The following is a 21,802-nucleotide window of genomic DNA, read 5'->3' on the forward strand; positions in this document are numbered from 1 at the left end:
TAGACAGCAGCAGGGCCCCCCTATTAGACAGCAGCAGCCCCCCCCCCCGTTTAAACTGCAGCAGGGCCCCCCATTTAAACTGCAGCAGGGCCCCCCCCTGTTTAGACAGCAGCAGGGCCCCCCGTTTAGACAGCAGCAGAGCGCCCCCCCATATAGACAGCAGCAGGGTGCCCCCCCCTTTAGGCAGCAGCAGTGCGCCCCCCCTTTAAGACAACAGCAGGGCCCCCCTGCTTGGACATTAGTAGCAGCCCCCTCATTGCAGGCAGCTCACCTCCTCTGTCGGGTGCTGGTGCTGCCGGTCTGCTGCCCCGTTCTCCTCTGGTCCGCATTGTGTCGTCCTATGGAGGAGCATGTGACATACACGTCACTCTGCTTCCTGCGTAGCGTTACACTGGGTGCAGGGGAGGAGGCGGAGTGACGTGTGTGTGTCACATGCTCCTCCATGGAACACCATGATGCGGACCGGAGGACGGGAGAACGGGGCAACAGAGCGGCACCAGGTATCGGGCATGGTATCGGGGACATTAAACGTGTCCCCAATACCATGCAAATGGCTAGTATTGGCCCCGATACCAGTATCGGTATCGGGACATCCCTAATTTCATCAGGTAATTTTCAGTAAATTGTTATTCATTATTAGTGTTGAGCAGCATAGGCCATATTCGAATTCGTGAATATTCACGAATACATGGACGAATATTCGTCATATATTCGCGAATATTCGCATATTCGGAATATCCTTGTTTTATTTTCGCATGCGCAAAAAAAAAAAAAAAAAAAATTGCGCATGCGAAAATTTGCATAAAAATTAACATAAACAAACATTTGCATATGCGAAAATTAGCATATGCTAATTTTCGCATGTGCGAAAATCCGAACATCAGTTTCTAGGGTTGCCACCCTGCGGGTATTTTACCGGCACAGCCGGTATTTTCATCTACATTCCGGGCTGTGCCGGTTAGTTTGGATGAAAAATACCGGCCATGCAATGGCCGGTATTTTTCATTCACTGACAGGGGCGGACTGAGCAGCATCCCCAGAAGAGCACTTCTTTCATGACCGGCAACTAAATTTTGCCTGTGACATGCAGGCTGCCGAACTACAGTTTCAGCCCCCGACACAAAGCCCACTGACTGTCGGCCGTACAATGCCCAGGTCTGACACCACCAGCCTGTGACAGGGAGAGCTCCGTGCCATGACAGGAAGAGATTGTACAGTGCTGGGGAGGGGGCGTGCACTTCCTGTCTCCTCTCTCCCCCTCCCCCGCCTTCTCTCTGCCGTGCAGTCTTACAACCCTTCATAGGCAGAGCAGGGAGGGGAGAGGAGGAGAGGCCGTGTATCCTGTCTCCCTCTGCTGCGCAGGGCGGGTGAGTGTCTGTGTTTATATGTGTCTGTGTATGTGTCTCTGTGTATATGTGTGACTGTGTATATGTGTGTCTGTGTATATATGTGTGTCTGTGTATATATGTGTGTGTGTGCGTGTGTGTAAATATATGTGTGTGTGTGTGTGTGGGGGGGGAATGCCTAATCTGGGGGACAACTATGCTCGTAATATGGGGGACAACTATGCTCGTAATCTGGGTGACATCTATACTGATCTGGGGGACAACTATACTGATCTGGGGGACAACTATACTGATCTGGGGGACAACTATACTGATCTGGGGGACAACTATGCTCGTAATCTGGGGGACAACTATACTGATCTGGGGGACAACTATACTGATCTGGGGGACAACTATACTGATCTGGGGGACAACTATACTGATCTGGGGGACAACTATGCTCGTAATCTGGGGGACAACTATACTGATCTGGGGGACAACTATACTGATCTGGGGGACAACTATACTGATCTGGGGGACAACTATACTGATCTGGGGGACAACTATGCTCGTAATCTGGGGGACAACTATACTGATCTGGGGGACAACTATACTGATCTGGGGGACAACTATACTGATCTGGGGGACAACTATGCTCGTAATCTGGGGGACAACTATACTGATCTGGGGGACAACTATACTGATCTGGGGGACAACTATGCTCGTAATCTGGGGGACAACTATACTGATCTGGGGGACAACTATACTGATCTGGGGGACAACTATACTGATCTGGGGGACAACTATGCTCGTAATCTGGGGGACAACTATGCTTGTAATCTGGGGGACAACTATACTGATCTGGGGGACAACTAAACTCCTAATCTGGGGGACATCTATGCTGCCTAATCTGGGGGACAACTGTGCTCCTAATCTGGGGGACAACTATGCTGCCTAATCTGGGGGACAACTGTGCTCCTAATCTGGGGGACAACTACGCTGCCTAATCTGGGGGACAATTATGCTGCCTGATCTGGGGGACAACTATGCTGCCTAATCTGGGGAAAAACTACCCAGCCCTCCACAATCTTTTTAGTTTCTCATGTGGCCCCATGGGATAAATAATTGCCCACCCCATTCCTCCTCAACCCCGGACATTCCTTAACCTCGAGCCGCCCGGGGAAAGGAGAAAGTGAAGACAAGAGACTGGTGAGACCTCTCTGCAAAATTGTGTATTTAATGCAGTGTTTCCCAACCAGGGTGCCTCCAGCTGTTGCAAAACTATTACTCCCAGCATGCCCAGACAGCCTTTGGCTGTCCGGGCATGCTGGGAGTTGTAGTTTTGCAATAGCTGGAGGCACCCTGGTTGGGAAACACTGATTTAATGTTTTATTGTGTGAAACTATCTGCTGCGCTCTGTATCTAATCCTGTCATGTGTGATACTGTCTACTGAGCCTGTATATCCAAATCTGTCATGTGGGATATGAGCCTGTGTATCTAATCCTGTAATGTGCGATACTGCCTGATAAGCCTGTGTATCTAATCCTGTCATGTGCGATACTGTCTGCTGAGCCTGTGTATCTAATCCTGTCATGTGTGATACTGTGAGCTGAGCCTGTGTATCTAATCCTGTCATGTGTGATACTGTCTGCTGAGCCTGTATATCCAAATCTGTCATGTGGGATACTATCTGCTGAGCCTGTGCATCTAAATCTGTCATGTGTGATACTGTCTGATTAGCCTGTTTATCTGATGTTGCGCAGGGGGACGTCACTCGTCATCAGAGAGAGCCAGCGTTGCTGTCGCGCACCACCACTACCGCCGCCGCTGGCATAAATAGGGTTTTGGCAGGTATTCTCTAAATGTTAATTTTTTGGGCGATATAGGAAAATTCCCCCCGCATATATATTGTATCCCTCCAATCCCCTATGCCATTTCTTAAACCCCCCTCCCATCCCCCGTGCCATTTCTTAAACCCCTGATCCCTCAGCCCCTGTGCAATCTGGCCCCTCCCCTTTTGTAGCTCCACCCCCCACATAGCCACACCCATGACCAGTATTTTTCTGAGGGAAAACCCTACCAGTTTCACACAGTACTATTAGAGCCTTCTTTACACCACACAAGCTGGAAGGAGAGAGGGAGGATCACTGTGATGTGTACTGTGAAAAAAAAAATACGAATATTCGTAATAACGAATATATAGTGCTATATTCGCGAATATTCGCGAATTCACGAATATGCGATATTCGCGAATAAAATTTGCTTTGCGAATATTCGCGAGCAACGCTATTCATTATTACTTTTGTCAGTTTCAAGTTATTTCAGGAAGCATTGTGGGTTTTTCTGTTTTAACGGCAGAGTACCAACAATTTTGTCCACATCTGTATGTGTCACCAGAATCTGGCAATACAATTGGTTCACACTATTAGGACCGGTTCTCCCTATAGGCAAAATAGGAAGCCGCCTATAGTGCCCTCTTGATTGGGGTCATGACTCTTCCCGCTGCAAGAAAGTTAGTAGCCAGCCAGTATCCAAATCGCCCGCCGCTTATCTGAAGCACCTGTCCAGCCAGCACCACTGTCGCAACTCCCCCTGTACCATATTAATCTGCACTCTTCAGCCTGCAGTGCCACCTCCGAGGCCAGATAGGCAGATCCTGACATCACACGCGCCTCCATGAATCCGCCCCCTGAAGATGTTTGCTACAGTGTGTCACCTCAGTAAGGTGGGGCATGTCAAAGGGTGGAGCCAATGAGCAGGGTCAAGGGGTGGAAAAATTAGCTTTCGCCTAGGGTAGCAAAAATCCTAGCACCAGCCCTGCACTATTGTTTGCCACTTTATAGATAGGCAATGTGTAGTAGTACTGTTAGGGCAGGTTTGCTGTTTGGCATTACTATAGTGAATGCAGCACTGACAAGCACATCATTCTGCTGTGGGAATATTTTGTCTGTCTTTTGGAGCAGAAAATGTCATTACTAGAGAATGTTTGCTGCCATGCAGCTAATAATGAAGAAGAGAAAACCTAATATTTCAATGATCCACTCGCACTTCTTATTCACCTGGAGACTTTCTGTAATAAACAGAATTATTTGACTTCTTTTGATGAAACAAACTTTAAATGCGCTAGAGACAACAAAAAAAGCTAAGAAGAAAGATTAGAAAACAACAGCCAGATTGGAAACAGGAAACACTTCATTGAAGGATTTGAGGTTTAGTAGTGGAAATGTTAACTCCTAAGGATGTATAGACACAATGGGGGAGATTGATCAAAACCTGTTCAGAGGAGAAGTGGTGCAGTTGCCATAGCAACCAATAGGAGGTTGTTGTTTTTTTCGGAGGCCCCACTTTTCCTCTACACAGTTTTTGATAAATGCTGTAGATTTCCATCCAGGGTGGATTCCAAAGAATAGGATGCAGTATCTTAGTGGAAATCAGAGGAGTTCTAACACAAAATATGAGCAAAAATCTATTTAAAAATCCACTGTGTGAACTCCATTGTGTCCATGAATGAAAGCCATTAACAATCTTATAGGCATGAATATCTAAATTTTTACAGGATTTACAGAAATCTTTCAGAATTTACACTGGGACGCAGGTTTAGAATCACCTTTGACACAATGGCCCTCATTTACTAAGAAAATCGGGTTGTAAGTCTATGTTGCTTTCTTACCCGACTGCTTTTTTCCCCTGGTATTTATTATTATGTCGCATCCTGTTTGTCGCACGTGGGTTTTGTTGGTTTTGGTTTCCAACTCCTCTGAGTTGTCGGGAAAAAATCCACAACAATACAACAAATTCGGGTTGGAAACCTTTATAAATACGTGGGAAAGCTCATAAATGTCGGGTTATGCCCCTTTTTCGGGTTTGGGAGAATCCACATCGGGTCCGTCGGGAAAAAATGTTGCATCTTGTCGCAGACTGGCGCATGATGTCTGCGACATGGAGCAGACAAAGATGCAACAAAAAAACACGACAAAAGAGGTCGGGTTTAGAATAGTAAATGAGGGCCAATGTCTGCAACTCCAACAGAAATAGCTCAGCAAAAGAAAATTGTATAGAAAATATTTTGTATTCTAATAACAATAAATAATTCTTTATGTAGAATTTATGAACGTTTTCCTTTAACACTAAAGCTTAACTCTATGAGCTTTAGTGTTAAAGGAAAACGTTTCCTCACAGACAACTGTTTTCATATTGGAAAGCTGATTTGGCCAGGAGAAGCCGTGGCTAGCCAAACATTTCCCCTGAATGTTATAGAGTAGCTCTCATGATCTTGTTAAATTTTATAATACTCCCAGTTCACTGCCTCCTTCCTTTATTTTAATATTTTTTTAGTTTTCTACCTTGATATTGCTCTGTATTTTCTGCTCAGTCTCAGTCAGTTTCAAAGACTGGGAAGGGGTGTTACCCAGCAGGCTGTGACATCATCTGAAGCCATACAGGGGAGAACTACCTCTCTCACTCTGCTACACACAGCCCAGTGTGAGATAAGCTATTATTGTCTAAGGCTGAACACACACCCCTTAGCACTCTAGACTGCATTTCCTGTGCAAGAGATTGGGGAAAATGTGCTCTGGACAAGTATGGAGACACCTAGCAGCAGCTTTATTTAAACACAAATAAAACATAGAAAACTTAATTATTTTTAATGACTTAAGGACTCGGATGTACCTGTACGTTCTGGTCCCGTTACCGAGGTTCAAAGTGTTCTCACGAGCGGAGAACGCTTCAAACCCCGTTGGTACCGACTCCTATCAGCAGCATTAACCCTTTAGATGACGCAATCAAAGTTGATTGCAGCGTCTAAACTGAAAGTATCCCGGCAGCTCAACGGAGCTAATTCGGACTATCGCTAAAAAAATTGCGATGTCACGATCAGCTGAGAGGACAGCGGGAGGGTGCTTACCTCCCTTCTCCCCATCCGATCAGTGCTCTATTGCTCCAAGCCTGCCATGCAGGCTGGAGCAGCAGAGGACCGATAACACTGATCATAGTTATGCTATAGCATAGCATTGAACAGTGTATGCAATCAAAAAAACTGCATGGTATTAAAAAAAAGTTAAACGTGTAAAAAATAAATAAAAATAAGTTAATAAATGTGAGTAAGCCCCTCCCCTAATAAAAATGTGAATCTCCCCCCTTTTCCTATTTTTTAAATAAAATAATGTAATAAACAATAAAAATAATCATATGTGGTATCGCCAAATGCATAAATGTCCAAACTATTAAAATATAAGGTTAGCTAAACTGCACGGTTGATGGTGTACACGTAAAAAAGTAGCATTGTCCAAAATTGTGCATTTTATGGAAACTTCATATACCATAAAAAAAAATAATAATAATAATAAAAAGCGATAAAAAAATCCCATCAAAACAAAAATGGTACCGATAAAAACTACAAAAAATTAGACCTCGTATAGTCTCGTATGTGGAAAAATAAAAAGTTATAGGGGTCAGAAGTGGACAATTTTAAACATAGTAATTTTGGTGCATGTAGTTATAATTTTTTGTTAAAGGAGTAGTCCAGTGATGACTCAGTGGTTTACAACTTATCCCCTATCTTAAGGATAGGGGATAAGTTGCAGATCGCGGGGGGTCCGACCCCTGGGGCCCCCCGCGATCTCCTGTACGGAGCCCCGACAGCCCGTACAACTCTATAATACAACTCTATGGCAGAGCCGAAGCGCTGCCTTCGGCAATCTCCAGCTCTGCCATTGAGATGTATTGAGGGGGCGTGTCGGCCGCCGCCTCGTGCGGGGGTCGACACCCGCTATCTCGGCGGAGAGCCGGGGCCCGTACAGAGAGATCGGGGATAAGGATAGGGGATAAGTTTTTCACCACTGGACTACCCCTTTAAGTAGTAAAATAAAAATAAAACCTACATAAATTGGGTATCCTTGTAACTGTATTGACCTACAGAATAAAGATAAGGTGTCATTTTTACCAAAAAGTGCAAAGCGTAGAAATGGAAGCCCGCAAAATGGCAATAATTTTCATTAAGTTTTCCAATTCATATTATTCAAGAAACATAAAAAAAAAGTATGCATGAAGTCTACAAGTCACCCTTAGGATGAGTCTATACTGTTCAAGGATTCATAGAATGCATATTTGGATTACCTAGCTTCCCACATAGCACTGTCCCATTTGTCATTTACAATTATTAATATTTCTACCAGACTGTTGCATCTCCCTTTACATCTTCATTCCCAATATTTTTTTTATTATACTATACTTAACTCTACTCAATGCTCATCTTTAGTTTATTATTTTTTATTTTTCATTTATATATTTTTATTTTCATTTCGTATTATTATTATTTTCAGTTTTTGCCTTTTTGTCACTTTTATAATTTTTTATTTTTCGTTTTATTTGTATTATTTGTATTATTTGCATTATTGCTATCTTTGTACAATGTTATAACACATGTGGCAAAGATTGATTTATTCTTAGAGAAGCTTAGTCTATATATACTTTTTATTATGTTATTCTTAGTCTATATATATATTTTATATTGTGGTACTTTATTTTCTAAAACTATACTGTATAGTTCACTCCATTATCTTCTATTTACCATTCCCTAAGAACTAACCACAAAGACATCAGCATCTACAAATGGCATCCATCTGCTTCACTATCTTTGTATTGTCCGGACCATCAGCCCTGCACTGCCCGGATCACCGGAGCACACTGCATCTAAATCTGGTAATCAGATCCATGCTCTCAAACCCGGCAAACAGGTCTGCACACGTGGACATTTTGTTCACTAGGACTATATTCCAGTTTTCATTTACAGGACTTGTTACAGTATCTATAACAGTTTTGTTATAACAGTTACAAGCAACTACCGAGGACTGAGTATCTTTACTATTTATTGCATTTAGTATATTATTTTATGCCTTTACTCTTTTATTCAATTCTCATTTTGCGTTATTGGTCACCCACATGGGTCCTGTGGGTGTTCCACTCTTAATTTGTATGACATCTTAATAATAAATTTACATATTTATATATTATATATATCTATATTTTATTGTGCACACATATCCATTTTGTAACCTGTTGAGCACCAGATTCCTTATTTTTTCCCAAATATAAAAAAAGGATATTTTTCCATTGTGTTTTGAGAGTACCATAAACATTTAAAATGTAACACATGATTGTTATAGTGTTATGGTCCAAACAAGGAATAAGGAGAAAGAAAAGTGACATAACTGTTTTATTCATTGAATATTATCCTTCCTTAGTGTGCATTAAAAAGGTAAATGGTCATGTGTACAACACAATACCTGTCCCCTATCAGCAAGGGTATCTGGACTGCTATACCAAGATATCAATACACACAGCAGGCTTCACAAGTTTTCACCTCTTTGAGCAATAAAGAGTTTATATGAATATTCACAATGCAAGCTTGCATAACGCAAAAGGGAGATTTTCTCATTTACTCACAACTGTATACAGTCAGTTTGATGATCTTCATGACAGCCCCTAAGCCTTAAAGTGGGGTGAAATTTTTTTTTTCCCAATCAACTGGTGCCAGAAAGTTAACAGATTTATTAATTACTTAAGTACTTATCAGCTGCTGTATACTACAGATAAAGCGGTGTAGTTCTTTTCAGTCTGGCCACAGTGCTTTCAGCTGACACTGCTGTTCGTATCAGGAACTGTCCGGAGTTTGTTGTGGGGATTTGCTTGTACTCTGGACAGTTCCTGATACAGACAAAGGTGTCAGCAGAGAGTGTAACGGCTACCCAGGTAGAGAGAGGGTATCAGCCGTTGATGACATCCTTTTCCCTGCAAGCTGCTGTGTCAAAGTAAAGCTGGTATAATCCTATTCACGATATCCAGAGGGAGAGCCAGGATGGGGGGGAGGAGCTGTGTACGTCCTCATTCTCCCCCTCACACTTCTCCTGGCTTACAGCACGGCACCCACGTGACCAGGCTCAAGAAGGACTGCTGTGATTGGTTCAATGTGTGAGTGCTGTGATTGGTGAACACTCACATATTGAGAACTATGATTAAAGGAATGACGAGCTGACCACAGGCTGTAGAAGAAGTGTAGGTGGAGATGCTGGATTATGCAGCGCTTCCTGTCTAGAGAGAAATCACTGAAAAAGGTACTTTCCCTTCCAGATGTGTTATGTGAGTATATTACAAAGTTATATAACTTTTTAAGCTGTTGCTAACTGTATAGAATTTTTCACCATTGGACTACTCCTTTAATAGCCATAACTCTTTAATTTTTTAACCTACACACCAAAATAAGGGCTTTTTTTGTGGGACCAATTGTACTTTGTAATGTCTTCATTCTTTCTTACATAACATACGTTCCAAAAAAGGAAAAAAAAAAATATTTGTAAGGTAAAATTGAAAATAAAACAAAAAAAACATGTTATCTTGATAATTTAGATAATCACAATTAAACCAATACCCTTTGTAGAAAAGAAAAGTTTTTTAATTGCCATTTTTGACAACTATAAATATTTTATTTTTCCGTATACAGGGCTGTTTGAGGGCTAATTTTTTGGAGAAAAATCTGCTGTTTGAGTCAGTAACATTTAATGATGGGACTTTTTGATTGCTTTTACTTAACCCTTAAAGACGGACCCATTTTTTACCTTAATGACCAGGCTATTTTTTTTTTTTTAAATTGACATGTATCTGTTTAAATGGTAATAACTTTAGAATGCTTTTTCTGAGCAGAGCGATTCTGAGATAGTTTTTTCGTGACATATTGTACTTTATATAACTGGTGCATTTTTGTTGACATGCAGCATTTATTGTGAAAAACTCAAAATATTGGGAAAAACTGGAATTTTTTTTATGGCGTACACTGTGCGGGAAAAGTGATGTTATATTTATTCTGTGGGTCAGTACGATTATGGCGATACCCATTAGATATAGATTTCTATGTTTTTTTCCTTTTCTGAACAAAATTATTTTTCTGCCATTCATTTTCCAACAGCCGTAACTTTTTTATTTTTCGGCCGACGCCATTGAGTAAGGGCTTATTTTTGCGGGATAAGCTCTAATTTTTATTGGTATCATTTTTGCAATACGTGTTAACTTTTGATCTTTCTTATTCCGCTATTTGTACCAAAAATGGCCAATGTTGCGCTTTTTTTTCTACACCATAGATGCGTGATCAGGATTGATCACAGCATCTCTGGGGTCAATGACAGCCGGGTCCCGCCGCCGATCTCCTGCACTACCCGTGGCAGTGCCAGAGATCGCTAGGACGTATGCATACGTCCCAGTACGCGAACGTTTCGAATGCTGGGACATATGCATACGTCCTATAGCAGGAAGGGGTTAAAAAAAATTCTTGGGGGTTGCAATCTTCATGTTTTCACAGTTCATCATATGGGATAAATAATGTTTTATTTTAATAGTTTAGACAATTACTCAAGCAGTTATGCCAAATACGTCTATTTTTATTATTTTTTTATATTTTTTTGTTGTTAGTTATATGGGAAAAGGGGGTGATTTAACCCCTTAAGGACTCAGCCCATTTGGGCCTTAAGGACTCAGACAATTTTACTTTAACTTTTTAGTTTTTTCCTCTTCGCCTTAAAAAAATCATAACTTTAATTTTCATCCACAGACTAGTATGAGGACTTGTTTTTTGCGCGACCAGTTGTCCATTGTAATACCATCACTCACTTTGCCATAAAATGTATGGCGCAACCCAAAAAATACTATTTGTGTGGGGATATTAAAAAGAAAACCGCAATTTTGCTAATTTTGGAAGGTTTTGTTTTCACGCCGTACAATTTACATGTGTTCTTTATTCTTTGGGTCAATACGATTAAAATTATACCCATGATAATAAACTTTTCTATTTGTGCTTAAAAAAAATCGCAAACTGTTTAACCAAATTAATACTTTTAAAATCCCCCTATTTTGAAGACCTATAACTTTTTCATTTTTCCATATAAGCGGTGGTATGAGTGCTCATTTTTTTGTGCCATGATCTGTACTTTTTATTGATACCATATTTGCTTATGTAAAACTTTATTAAGTTTTTTTGGAATAAAATGTTATAAAAAAAAGCAGCTATTTTGGACCTTTTTTTTTACGTTCACGCCGTTCACCGTACGGTATCATTAGCATTTTATTTTAATAGTTGGGATATTTATGCATGCGGCAATACCAAATATGTATATAAAATATTTTTTTTACACTTTTTTGGGGTCAAATAGGGAAAATGGGACAATTTACGTTTTTATTGGGGGAGGTTTTTTTTATTTTTCACTTTTTTTTTAACTTTTATCTTAATACTTTAATAGTCCCCATAGGGGACTATTTATAGCAATCATTCGATTGCCAATGCTGTTCAGTGCTATGCATAGGACATAGCACTGATCAGTATTATCGGTCATCTTCTGTTCTGGTCTGCTCGATCGCAGACCAGAGCAAAAGACCCCAGGACACGGCCGGAGCAAGGTGAGGGGACCTCCGGCCGCAGTGCTGGATGATCGGAACGCCACTTTCTAAGTACCGCGATGCTGCAGATGCCGTGATCTGTATTGATCACGGCATCTAAGGGGTTAATGGAGGACATCCGCGCAATCGCGGATGTCCGCCATTACGGGCAGGTCCTGCTATCAGCAGTTGGGACCTGCCGCGCATGACGCAAGCATCGCTCCGATGCTCGTGGTTATGCATTGGACGTAAATGTACGTCCTGGTGCGTTAAGTACCAGCTTACCAGGACGTACATTTACGTCCTGTGTCATTAAGGGGTTAAACTTTTAATATGGAAGGGCTTAATTGGCGTTTTTTTTTTGTAACTTTTATTTAACTTTTTTTTTACACTTTATCAGCCCCCTTAGGGAACTTTTAGGGTAGGGTTACACGTGACCCAACCCTATATTGTGCCTCCAGCTGTTCCCCCTGTGTTCTGCTAGCAGCAGCAATGCGCTGCTCCGAACAGCCACACAAGGACTTGAGAGTCACCGCGCACATGCTCAGTGTACTCAGACATCGCGGCCACTCCGGGATGTCTGTGAGTACACTGCAAGTACGCGTGGCACCCCGCAGGCCGGTGTGGCTGTTTGGAGCGGCGCATTGCTGCTGCTAGCAGAACACGGGGGGAAAAGCTGGAGGCACAATATAGGGTTGGGTCAGTCCCATGTGCATGCCAGAGGGAAACTATGCAGGACGCATGATATATGTGAGCCCAGTCTAAGCAACACTATCTGCGTTGTGAGCATATTGAGCAAATTCCTGATTCCTGAATGAGATTTAAAAAAATGTGACCAAAGAGAATTAAAGGATATATTTGCAGCTAGATATCTCGGTCGCTATGAATATATTATACATTATTTAAGAACTCCATACTCCGTATTAGGGTAATGCTATAAAATGCAAAAAAGACAGAATAATGTAATGCTATTCCCAGTGGCATGTTATGATATAAGGCGAAAATGTGCTTGAAAACAATGTAACATATCGGAATCCATATTACAAACAATGACTTTTTTCATATGGACAGATTAAGGTTCTACCCATTGAAATATATAAAGCACAGCTTAACGTGATTTCCATTTCCAAGAAGAATATATGTAATTAACCTTTACATCGCTAACCTTACAGTGCAATGTGTGGTCTAATATATGCAGATTACAGCATTAAGAATTCACAAAAGTCATTGAATATCAGGAAAAGGAACAAACTTGGACAGTAACAGAACAGGTCTGAAATATGGTCAAGTGATGAAAAACACTTCTTACCCTTTCTATTTTCTGGTTGTAATTTATTTTTTATTTAATTTCTTTGTACATTAACTCCTAGACAACACAGGCTGTACCTATACACTCTTGCCGTCTAGTCCTAAACACACTAGTGTGTAGTGTGGTGCAGTGTACAGCACCCTATCTACATCAATAAGTTAACACCCTGCCCTATAATTCACTTATTTGTATGCCTGTCCCTGGCTGAGCACGACAGGGGTGCACAGGATATTGTGACCAGGGAACTTGACAAATGATGCCATATGCTTGTTCATAAATTTAACACATTAACCTTTTGTGTAGATATCATTCATTCAATATTCTTATAATTGTCTTGGTTTTACATATACTCACCAACCATTTGTCTCCCCTGAAAATGTTGCTAATAACAACAAAAAATAAACGCGTTGGGAGGTTGGGAGTTTGGGAGTTTGATATTCTTTTGTGAGAAGAGAACTAGAGGGGGTTGCCATTACATACTGGCACACCCATGTCATTTTTTGGTTGTTGGGTTCACATATTTTTTGTGGGGGTGTATTTGACCAAACACCTATTAAAAGTTATGTTTTATGGTAGTTCATTTTTGGAATTCCATGTTATAAACAAAAAACACAGTAATCAAAACCACGTAGTCATTTGGATATTCTTAGATGATCATTGAGGCTACAAATGAACTGTAGAGATAATCTCAACATACATGTTCTTGTTTAACTCTAGGTCAGTTGCCAATGGTAAAACAAAATAATAATAAAAATAATAAAAAGAAGGAAAACTATTTGTGGCCTACCTTTGATCTTATTGTCTTCCAGGTTGATGTTCTCTATGCATTGAATTTCTGTCAGCTGGTCTGGGAATGTGTCAAACTTGTTTCTTGCTAAATTGATTATTTTGAGGTTACACAGAAGACTGGCTTCATGAGGGAGCTTTTCCAGAAGATTCCCCTCAAGACTGAGTTCTGTGACAAAACAATGAGGTTATTAGGTCCACAAATAATGAAAAAGCAAGAGCTTCTTTTTATCAAGCAAGATCAATCGCTTCCTCAATATAGTGTATATAATGACACAATATAAGACAATCCGGTGAACAATAACAGCTGAGAAGACAAGCAATGTTATCAACACTGACCAACATAACGTGGATGAAAGCCAGCTTTGTACAGATGGTAACAAAAACACTTCTTATATTCATATACCACATTCTTGACATAGTATGTGCCAAATTTAAATATTAAACAAATAAATTAGGTCATACAGTTAATTATTATAAAATAATTAAGATACTATAAGTTTAAAATAAAAAAATAAAAATAAACTTCTGTGTGTAGATATTGTTGTTCTTTCTCAAAATGTCCACCTTAAAGGAGAAGAATCACAAACAAAAACGTACTCCTGCGGATAGGGCATAATATTTAGATTCTGGGGGGGTCCAACCGCTGGGACCCCCATGAGGATCTGTACCTGACCATGGCTCTCCCCAGCAACAGAGCGTCACGATCCCGCACAAAGTGGGGTCCGAAATGCCCCCTCCATATATCTCTATGGGAGAGCCGAAGATAGCCAAACAGCTCTCCCATAGAGAAATGGAGAGGGCATGTCGGCCAACGCTTCGTACAGGAGATTGCGAGGGGTCCCAATGGTTGAACCCTCTGCGATCTAAAACGTAGAAAAAAATCTTTAACAAAAATGGACTTTTACTGTAAAGATTGTTGTTTGCTGGCCTATACCACAGCAGAAATCAATCCGCTACACATATGGGACTGTGCTACTCAGTATGTGTGACCACAAGAGGGAATAGAAGAGAATAGAGATGAGCGAACTTACAGTGATTCAATTCGTCACAACTTCTCAGCTCGGTAGTTGCTGACTTTAGCCTGCATAAATTAGTTAAGCTTTCAGGTGCTCCGGTGGGCTGGAAAAGGTGGATACAGTCCTAGGAGACTCTCTCATAGGACTGTATCCACCTTTTCCAGCCCACCGGAGCACCTGAAAGCTGAACTCATTTATGCAGGCTAAAGTCAGCAACCACCGAGCCAAGAAGTTTGTGACGAATCGATTTACTGTAACTTCGCTCATCTCTAGAAGAGAACTCCAGGGGGTGCCATAACAAGTATGCAAAAGCAATACCTACACATAGAAGTATTTTTGGAAATGGATTAAATTGAAAACATATGTTTTGCCTGCTACTAAATAACAAATTGTCGACAACACAAAGGAAAAGGAAAAATGTTGCATCCTTGAAACCGTGACAATAAAAAGTCATAAATATTCTTCTACTCAAGACGTATTGTGACAAACTATACAATTTGCCAGTAAATACATATTTTCCTATTTGTATCCTATAGTTAATTCACTTTCCACCGAAAGATCCAGTACCAGTGACAAGGTCCGGTATAATGCAGGCTTTGGTCTTTACTGTGTACAGGAACACACGTGCAATGTTTCAGCTAGGAAGCCTTTTTCAAGCATAACAAATACATCCACATATCAAACTTATATATACAGAGACTGCACATGATTGGTGCACAAATAGGTGATATACATCATTCATTAGTATAGAGACCAACCCCTCAGCCTTGATAGGCTGAAGGCGCTGGTCATGTGTTACACTTGTGTGTCAAACTTTGTAAACATAAACAATAAATATATTATACAATCAAACACATTGTGATATGTATTGGACAATCGTTATGGAAGAAGATGGGGAGTCCACATAGTAAAAAATCTCATTACCGATCTGTGCTGCAACACTGCATTCATTCTCACTTCTCACATGGTTTCTGTTTGTAAATAAAACCTCTGCGGCTGCGTGGACTCAATCCACGTCAGTCTCCTTCATCTTCATTAGAGATGAGCGAAGTTACAGTAATTCGATATGTCACGAACCTTGCAGCTCAGCAGTTGCTGACTTTAGCCGGCATAAATGAGTTCAGCTTTCAGGTGCTCCGGGGGGCTGGAAAAGGTGGATAAAGTCCTAGGAGAGGAGAGGACTTTTCCAGGTATACTCATTTCTGTTTTCTTTACATCTTGTTTTGGAAAAGTTAATTATGGATCATATCTTTTTATTAAATGGGCACTGTCACCAAACGTTTTTTTTATATGTTGTAGTACTTATGTACTATAACATATCTCTAATATATATTCATTTTTTTTTTTTATCATTAAAATAGTGTATTTTACTTTAGAAAACTGGCCACTAGAGGTCTCCCTCCTGTTGGCCAGCTGCAGCCTGCCATGACGTTACCAGTGAATTAGGACCGATGCTGGCCGGGCAATCGGTCCAAATTCATTCAGCGCGCTAGCTCCCTGCCTGTCAATCAGACAGGCAGGAGCGAGCGTTGAGCGCGCATTGGCTCCCTGGCCTCACGCCGCTGCCTCAGGACTGGCCTGCACTTGGGTAAGTCTTATTGGGGGGGGGGGGGGGGGGGATTCGGGGCAGCGCCATAGCAAAGTTACTGTTTTTAACCCGGGGGGTTTGGGGTAGCGCCATGGCCATAACAAAGTTATTGTTTTTAACTGGGGGGGGGGTGGAGGAGCGGGGCAGCACCGCGGCCATGGCCATAACAAGGTTATTGTTCTCAACACAGGGTGCCTCTAGTTGTTTCACCACTACAACTCCCAGCATGCCCTGTCAGCCAATAGATGTCAGGGCAAGTTGGGAGTTGTAGTGGTGAAAAAGCTGGAGGCACCCTGTATAGATGAACTAAGGGCAGAAGTCAGCCCGCCCCAGCATCAGTGACGTTGCACCTGATGGGGAAGTCTACCTGGTAAGTGAGCACACTACTAGGCAGACAAAAAGCCATTTCTCAGATAGTTAAAAAACATTTTAAGGCAGGGAGGGGTTAGGAATAGATGGGCAATAGGCAGGGACAGAAAAAAAAAGGATGGTGGGAGCTACACTTTAATTATGTGCTACAAATCAGATATTGTTTTTAATAGATAAGTATTTTAAGTATATTTTATCTTTCTTTTTTCACCATAGGCACTTATAACACTTTATGAAAATTGGACCAATCGGAAGAGAATATACATTGGGGACTCCACTGTTTATTGCCAATATGGAAGAGTTATCCGCTGCTATTTTTTTAAATAATTTTTTTCAGAATATATGTTTAGTTTCAAATAAATGGACACGGGGACTCCCTGCTTGGTGATCACTGGGTCTAGACTGTTGGGATACTCACGTGCAGCTTGTCTGTGCGTGGGCATTGTTCGGTTCGGGGTCGGCGGTCTCCACTCAGGGAGCGGAGATGCGTATAAGGTTGGCGCATGCGCTGTATCCCACAGTAAAGCGTCTGATAGACGACGATAGTAGAGTGAACTGCGCATGAATGAAGACTAGAGATGAGCGAAATTACAGTGATTCGATTCATCACGAACCTTGTGGCTTGCCGTTTGCTGACTTTAGCCTGCATAAATTAGTTCAGCTTTCAGGCGCTCCGGTGAGCTGAAAAAGGTGGATACAGTCCTAGAAGACTCTTTCTTAGGACTGTATCCACCTTTTCCAGCCCCCCGGTGCACTTGAAAGCTGAACTAATTTATGCAGGCTAAAGTCAGCAACTGCCGAGCCGCGAGGTTCGTGACGTATCGAATTACTGTAACTTCGCTCATCTCTAATGAAGATGACGGAGACTGATGTGGATTGAGTCCACGCAGCCGCAATGGTTTTATTTACAAACAGAAGCCATGTGCGAAGCGAGGATGAATGCAGTGTTGCAGCGCAGGTCAGTAATGAGATTTTTTACTATCTGGACTCCCCATCTTCTTCCATACCGATTGACCAATATATCTATCACAATGTGTTTGATTGTATAATATATTTATTGTTTATGTTTACAAAGTTTGACACACAAGTGTAACACATGACCAGCGCCTTCAGCCTATCAAGGCTGAGGGGTTGGTCTCTATACTAATGAATGATGTATATCACCTGTTTGTGCAACAATCATGTGCAGTCTCTGTATATATAAGTTTGGTATGTGGATCTTTTTGTTATGCTTGAAAAAGGCTTCCTAGCCGAAACGTTGCACGTGTGTTCCTGTACACAATAAAGACCAAAGCCTGCATTATACCGGACCTTGTCACTGGTGCTGGATCTTTCTGTGGAAAGTATTTGGAGTGTAGCTGTGTTTACTTGAGGTCATCCTGTGCTGATCCTTTCCTTGGATCTATAGTTCATACAGTAATTATATGTAGTTCTGGTTTTCTGACTTGATAAACTATATAATTCTGACTTCATACACTTATAGGGAACTTACTACATACAATGCATTCAGATAGTTTTTAGACCCTTTCACTTTTATTATTTTGTTGTGTTGCAGCCATGTGCTAAAATGTAATAAAAAAAAATAAAAAAATATATATTGCACTGATCCTCCAGCCACAGCCTCCAGTCTTGGATAGGATGACAAGATTTAAACTGTATCTAGGATCCTGGATTTGGGAATTTTCTGCAACTCTTCACTGCAGATTCTCTCTTATGGGTGTAATATTATTATTTTATATTTTTATAGCGCCATTGGTTCTAGGGCACTGTAAATAGGATAAGTGTAGCTGATATAAAGGGAGAGAAGGCCCTGACCGCAAGGGCTTACAACCTACCTAGTTGCTGTAGATATTCCTAACAACAGCAACACTTTGGGAGGTTGGGAGTTTATTATGCTTTTTGTGAGAAGAGAACTGGAGAGGGTTGCCATTACATACTGACAAACTCAGGTAATTTTTGTGAATTTTCTGCAATTCTTAACTTCAGATTCTCTCTTATGGGTTCAGTAGTATTATTGTATATTTCTATAGCACCCATGTTTCCAGGGCACTGTAAATGGAATAAGTGTTAAAATACATAATACATGAATGTGACTGACAGACTGAGTAAATGACAGACTGATATAAAGGGAGAGAGGGCCCTGCCCACAAGGGCTAACAATCGACATAGTTCCACCTATGTTTTTCTGGTGCCAGGTACACATTTGATATATACTGTACCTGTATGAAGTTAGTTTCTAAACTTCCCCTAGTAGTAGGTAACACATGTCATCTTTTAAGTCTAAGGGGAAAATTGTTTTATGCTCATTAAAGGAAAACTGTCAGCCTGTTCACCCACACTAAACCCGATACAATGTGTTATAGTGTGGGTGAACAGGAGTCCAACAAGGGGTAATTTACCCAAATATGTCCAGTAGGTCCTGAGATATGTCCAGTGAATTGCGTGCAGGGGGCAGGACTTTGCCGGCTCAATTTACATATTCATTGTCTGTAACTCCATTTCACTAGGGCGAAGCCCCGTCCCTTGTGCGTGATTCACTGAATTTAGCAGAGGATCTTCTGAGGGACATATCTCAGGACCTACTGGACATATTTAGGTATGTGACCTCTTGTTGGACTCCTGTTCACCCACACTATAACCCAGTGTATTGGGTTTAGTGTTAGGGAACAGGCTGACAGTTTTTCTTTAGCCCTTTGGTGACACATGAGGTACATGTACCTCAAGCACAACATCAAGGACTATGACACAAGCTCAGGAGTTCAGCACACATCATAGACAGCAGGTGTAGGATGCTATTAGCAGCCTACACTAACCCATAATGATTAACATCAGCAATCACATTGATGTTGGTCATTTACCTCTTTAAATGTCACAAATAATAGTGACTGCAACATTTGAAAGGACAAATGACAGCTGCTCAAGGGTTTGAGGAAACTGACTGGCACCAACTGCACCTGATTGTGGGGTGCTGATCAGTTATTATGGCTAGCAGAGGCCATCTGAAGGCCTTTGTGTTGGCCATATTAGCTCTGTTGTTACAGTCTGCTTTAGGCATTGATCAATATAATCAATCCAATAATTGCTTATAACAGTCCCTTATGGGTAACAAAGTGTAACAAAAATATTCTAAAAATATTTTTAAAAGTTTCACCCCCTAACTAAAATTATCCCCCTTTTCCCATAAAAGGACTAATAAAAAAAAAAAAACATATTTGATATAGCCGTGCAAACTAATAAAATACATTGCTAATTATCCTGTCAACAGAGTAAACAAACAAAAAATACCAAACATCAGAATTCATGGTCACATATATGATTTTTTTTCTTATCATATATCTGAAAAAAATTATATAAAAAAAATTATCGACAGATCATAGCACAAAAAAAGTACAGAAGAAGAATGTATTGCATCTGATATCAATATTTTTTCATCCAACATGTGTAACTCTATTCCTAGGGTACCAATAGTTCCTGTCTGATATTCAAACCAACAGGCATACAGGTATCTAACATGAACTGCCAATAAGCTTCTCTGTAGGTCCACACCATACCATACTATGAGCATTTGTTCACATTTTCATGGTAATTTAAAAATACACTTTTTTTTTGTGACCGCTTCAATTATGAAGTGGATTTGAGGGGCCTGTGTGCAAGAAACCTCAAAAATCCCTGCATTTTAAAAACTGCACCCTTCAAAGTATTCAGAATGACACTTACAACGTTTATTAACCCTTTAGGTGGTTTACAAGAATAAAGCAAAGTGAAGGGACATTTTTACATTTCTAATTATCTTTTGCAGTTTTCTTGTTTCAACAATTTTTTTTCGGTGACATGGAAGGTACATATAAATACAAAAAAAAACTCAAATGTATGTGTATTACCCCAATTCTAAAGATTTTAGAAATATCTCATATGTTGTTCTAGTGTCCTCCCTGACTCACACACAAGCCTAAGATATGATGCAGCACATATTGGATTTTGACACCTCTTTTTCCTTAGGATATTTAGCAGTGCCCACCGTTGTACCAGTACAGTGGAAAAACACCCCAAGTGACCCCATTTTGGAAACTACACCCCTCAGGGAATTCATTTAGGGGTTAGTGAGCATTTTGACCCCACAGGGGATTGAGGATAATTTGTAACATTAAAATTTTTAATTTTTATGCACAAATTTCACATTTAGCACAAGTTGGCTCATTTTCACATGGAACACGGGAATAATAGCACCCAAAATTTATTACCCAACTTCTCCTGAATGTGGCGGTACCCAATATGTGGTCATAAACCGCTTTTTAGGCACACAGCAGGGCACAGAAGGAATGCAGCGCCTTATGGTATTTTGGATGCAGATTTTGCAGAATGTGTTTTCTCACACCAGCTGCATGCCCACCATGGTACCAGTACAGTGGAAAAACTCTTCAAGTGACCCCATTTTGGAAACTACACCTCAGAGAATTCATTTAGGGGGGTAGTGAGCATTTTGACCCCACAGGTGATTGAGGATAGTTTTTAACATTAGGCTGTGAAAATAATATTTGTCATTTTTATGCACAAATTGCACATTTAGCACAAGTTGACTCATTTTCACAAGGAATGCAACAATAATGGCACCCCAAACTTTGTTACTCATCTTCTCCTGAACTTGCCAGTACCCCATTTTCAGCATGTTATCTTCTGACTGGGCAGGGCTCAGGAGAGAGATAGCAACAATCCAAAGTTCAGGTCTACTTTGGTCACATTTATTGCATTGTGCTTTTATTGCAGAGGCTTAGAGATGTAAAAAAAATTGTGGAAACCGCAGAGAAATTACCCCATTTTAAAATCTACACCCTTCAAGGAATTCATAAAAGGGGGTATTGAGCATTTTGATTCAACAGAGGGTTTCCAAAAGCTAATGCTCTTAGGGATTGTGCAAAAGGAAAATTGTGATTGCGCCACAGATATGCCATTTAAGTTCCAAATACATTGTGCTTAGCTTACACA

At 40.8% G+C, this 21,802-nt stretch overlaps 1 protein-coding gene across 2 annotated transcripts in view; it reads right to left on the reverse strand.

Annotated features, from left to right (window-relative positions):
- Positions 1-21,802, reverse strand: part of LRRC20 (leucine rich repeat containing 20) — a 787,843-nt gene that overhangs the window by 381,566 nt on the left and 384,475 nt on the right. For both annotated transcript variants that reach the window (XM_056530493.1, XM_056530494.1), the window contains exon 4: positions 13,845-14,012. In XM_056530493.1, coding sequence (XP_056386468.1) covers positions 13,845-14,012 — 168 coding nt within the window. The remainder of the gene's footprint in view (positions 1-13,844; positions 14,013-21,802) is intronic.

Source organism: Hyla sarda, chromosome 7, assembly GCF_029499605.1.
Source record: "Hyla sarda isolate aHylSar1 chromosome 7, aHylSar1.hap1, whole genome shotgun sequence".
In the NCBI taxonomy this organism is placed as follows: domain Eukaryota; kingdom Metazoa; phylum Chordata; class Amphibia; order Anura; family Hylidae; genus Hyla; species Hyla sarda.